The sequence below is a fragment of the Morone saxatilis genome, unplaced genomic scaffold (assembly GCF_004916995.1).
Source record: "Morone saxatilis isolate NCDOM2014 unplaced genomic scaffold, NCSU_SB_2.0 Contig14, whole genome shotgun sequence".
Lineage (NCBI taxonomy): Eukaryota > Metazoa > Chordata > Actinopteri > Moronidae > Morone > Morone saxatilis.
The window spans coordinates 6,618,507-6,622,125 of NW_023339696.1; the positions used below are offsets into that span (position 1 = coordinate 6,618,507).

The 3,619-nt window shown below is 44.8% G+C and overlaps 1 protein-coding gene across 1 annotated transcript; it reads right to left on the bottom strand.

Moving 5' to 3' along the window:
- Positions 1–737: 737 nt before the first annotated feature.
- On the bottom strand, positions 738–3,312 carry socs1a (suppressor of cytokine signaling 1a). The gene is given in 3 exon segments (XM_035655740.1): positions 738–1,518; positions 1,521–1,673; positions 2,776–3,312. Coding segments are annotated over 2 exon segments (738 nt in total). The 5' UTR covers positions 1,617–1,673; positions 2,776–3,312; the 3' UTR covers positions 738–876.
- Between the last annotated feature and the right edge of the window lie 307 nt (positions 3,313–3,619).

Here is a 3,619-nt window from a genome sequence, read left to right on the forward strand (position 1 = left end):
CAGAAAGTAGAAAGTAACTAAATCCAAATTCAGCAAGGTTAGTTTAAATACATTTTATTTAAAATATAATAGTAGAAAATAAAAAATATATATCTGATTCAGTAAATAAGAACTTGTCTGCTTAGCAGAGATGTTTGTAGAAGAGACAACTTGCCTCTGCATACAGTACAACTTAACACCTTCAATACCTGACATCTACAATATTTCAGCACTCAGATTTCTAAAAGACATCAAGTGGTATTTGAGCCATCAGTGCTGGCAAACATTCATGTGTGATGTAAACATTCAACAACATTAGAGTATTAAAAACTGCTACACAAATAAATCCTACTTGTACCAAGGCCTGTGATGGTTTCAAACGTACCCTCCAACATGCCTCCATATCTCTAAGAGTCCACTCTGTTGATGCTATTAATGTCCTTCCACAATCCACTTTTAAATATTTATGGGCCTCGGGTCGCCACAAACCGGCAACAGCCGACCCTACAGTTTCCAACAGAACAGTCACAGTTGACCCCCCCAGTTCTATTATCTCTGTAATAGCTCCATTGTGTCTGTAGTTTTCCCTTAATGCAGCATTTTCCAACTTTTCATGCTTCCTCAAGACCAAAAGGTGCCCTGTCTGTGTGCAAGTGGGACTTGAGTCTCTGGAGGTAATGTTTGTTGAAATGTCATGCATGGACCCTGTCCGACTGGAGACCGCCTGCACTTGACTGCGGTGATAATGGCTTTTCATAAACATTTCGCCACTCTTCAGCTCAAAACAAGGCGATGCAGTCTGAGCATCCAACACATGATGGGCAGCCTTTACCGAACACTTCGTCAGTTTACCGCTACTTGGTAAAAACTGCCTTTTTGAGATTAAAAATAATACTATCACAGTTTGTAAGGGAATTCCAACAGGAAGCCTTGGACAACATGAGTTACAGGCAGCTCCGGAACCTGGCTTCCTCCGCCACACAGCTCCATGATGCGCTTCCTGCACAACTCTTGCAGCGTTGGTGCCCATTTCCTGTAGGGGATGCTCAGGTTCTTTTTGGGAGAATTGATGTAATGCTCCAACAGGGCAAAGAGCGTTGGGAAGGAGCGCTCGTTGCCCGCCAGTGAGAACTTTTGCCGCTTGTAGTCGATGCGCACGCTGACCGGCCCGGACTTGGCGTGGTAGGACAGCGTGAAGAAGACGTCTTTCTGACGGCTGTCGCGGATGAGGAAGCTTCCAAGCGGAGCGTCCCGCAGCATGCGATGGGCTTCTTCCACTCCCAAAGGGCCCCAGTAGAAGCCGCTGCGCTCGAGCTTGGACGCTGTGTCTGTGATAATGTTGCAGTCCTCTATGCTGGAAAAGGTGCGGAAGTGGGTCAGGTAACTGGGGCGGGCGGACGGCGATCTCGGGTTCGGCTCCGGAGCAGCCCGTTGCTGAAGCTGCTCCGACTCTGTGCGCTGAGGGCTGAGGCCGAGATCGTGCCTGGCAAGCGAGGATGACAGTGAGGACGATGAGGACGATGAGGACAAGGATGAGGAAGCGAGGATGAGGACGAGGATGATGACGAGGATGATGACGAGGTTGAGCTTGACAAGTGGGTCTTGTCATGGCCTTCCACTGTGCTGTCGGCTACCATCCTACAGGGGAGAGCGGCCCCAGACCCTCTCCCATCTCTAACCACCACACTGACATCCTGAAAGAGACAAGAAAGAGAGTTATTATCAACATTCATCTGTGACTATTAAAGTGAACTGCTTTTTCACAGCGGCATGGTTAGGGTAAAGTCGGTAGAGGGAAACAAAATTACAAAGACAGAGTGACACAACTTTAAAAGCAGGTTTTAAGCAATGACCAGGTGAGGCCCTAAAAGAAGAAAGTGTGTGTGTGTGTGCGCAGTGACAAGTGTAGGTCAGAAATGTATTCTAGTTTCCATTGATGGGTACTGTGTTTGATATGAGTGGAATCTGCGGTTTGGCTAGAAGGTTACAGTCAACGTTGATGTCAGCCACAGACAGATTACAGTACACTCACACACACACACACAGTTCATGGTGCTTATAGCGGTATTTGTTTCTGTCTCAATTCTGCCGTAATGACTGAAACATCTGGTTGAACTGAAACTTTTTCAAGCTGATAATAAATTTAAAAAAAAAAAAAGTGAGTATTTCAGGACAATAAGGTTTTGAAATACTAAACTGACATGACTCAGTTGTTAACTAACACTGGAGCCTGGAACTGAACCTGTATTGTATTAGTTGGACTGGATGAGGTGGTGAACGTCTGTCTTCTGACTATCTGAGTTTACAGGAATCATTGCATCATTACTTATCACGCATCAACTGGCCTAACCTGTGGGATTCACCTTTCTGTCTAGTTCAGTGTGAATGACCTAAAAGCCTTATGAGGTAATAATAAGTTACCTTAAATTCCAGGAAAAGGTAGCCTAATGTTGTTATGTAGCCTAATATGTTGTCATTTTCCAGGCCACACGTTATAATTCAAATTATAGACAGATTACAGATTTTTCTTTTTTCCCACAACAGGCTGAAGTGAACAGCTGTGAGACAGTGGGAATCAAACAGGATTAAGAGTGAAACTCCATCCACTTTCTAAACCCCCTTAATTCACCGCTTCATGCATTCACTCCACTGGAGCTCACACAACAGTTCCACACATTTTTCCACTGCGCAGTGCCCAGGCCAAAAAAAAAGGTGGAAAAGCAGTCATTTCTGTTGCAAAGCACCATTTTTTTTATCCTCCAAAAAACACCCTGCAATGGAGCATAAAAGTCTTACCGTTTTGTTCTAACAGCAGCGGCGGTTTAAAGATCCGTTTGTGCGTAATCCCAAAGTGGCCAAATTGCGGCGGCGGCGGTTTCCTGCAGGTAATCCGTGACACAGCGCAGGGTGGCTGGGAATATCGCATTTGACAGCTCGGAGGTAACTCGTCGACCTGCTGGCTGTGATTTCCACCCTTCAAATCATCACTCTCGTATGTGTGCGTGAAACCTGGTAAACTCTTTTTATATAGAGCAGCGTCTCAGCTCCGCCCCGCTTTGAACTGTGCTGTTCGCTTTAGCGGCAGGCTGGCCGTTTCTCCGAAAAGAAAACACACAACCGAAAGTGAAACTGATTTCAGAGCAGCCCCTTCTGCTCTTTCTGTTCGTTTGAACTCGCGTCTGATTTGGAGAAATACAAGAGAACCGCAAAGCCACGTGAAAGTAGGACGTTTTTACAGAAACACAGGTGACCGATTCGAGTAATGGCAGCGTTTAAGGTTTGTTTTTAAGGTTTGGCATTTGCCCCCCCCTTGTATAAGATTAATTACCAAATGCATTCACTGCAAAAGGGTAGGGGTTAGGGTTACATATTTGGTTTTAATTCAGATATGTAGCCTGTAAATAAACATGCATGTATCAACACACCCGTCATTTCACAAGGGCACAAGGTGTTATTTATTATGAGGGGTGAACTTGCATGCAGAAGTTTACATTAAAATGATTTATCAGGTAAAATGTCTGTCATGCCCTGCATTGGTCTCAAATGTCAGATGTTGCATGTAGATAAAATTCCAGATAGAAATCAGGTTAACCTTTGGCATCAAGGCAAGTCCCTTTTTAGGTTAAAATCTTGAGAGAGA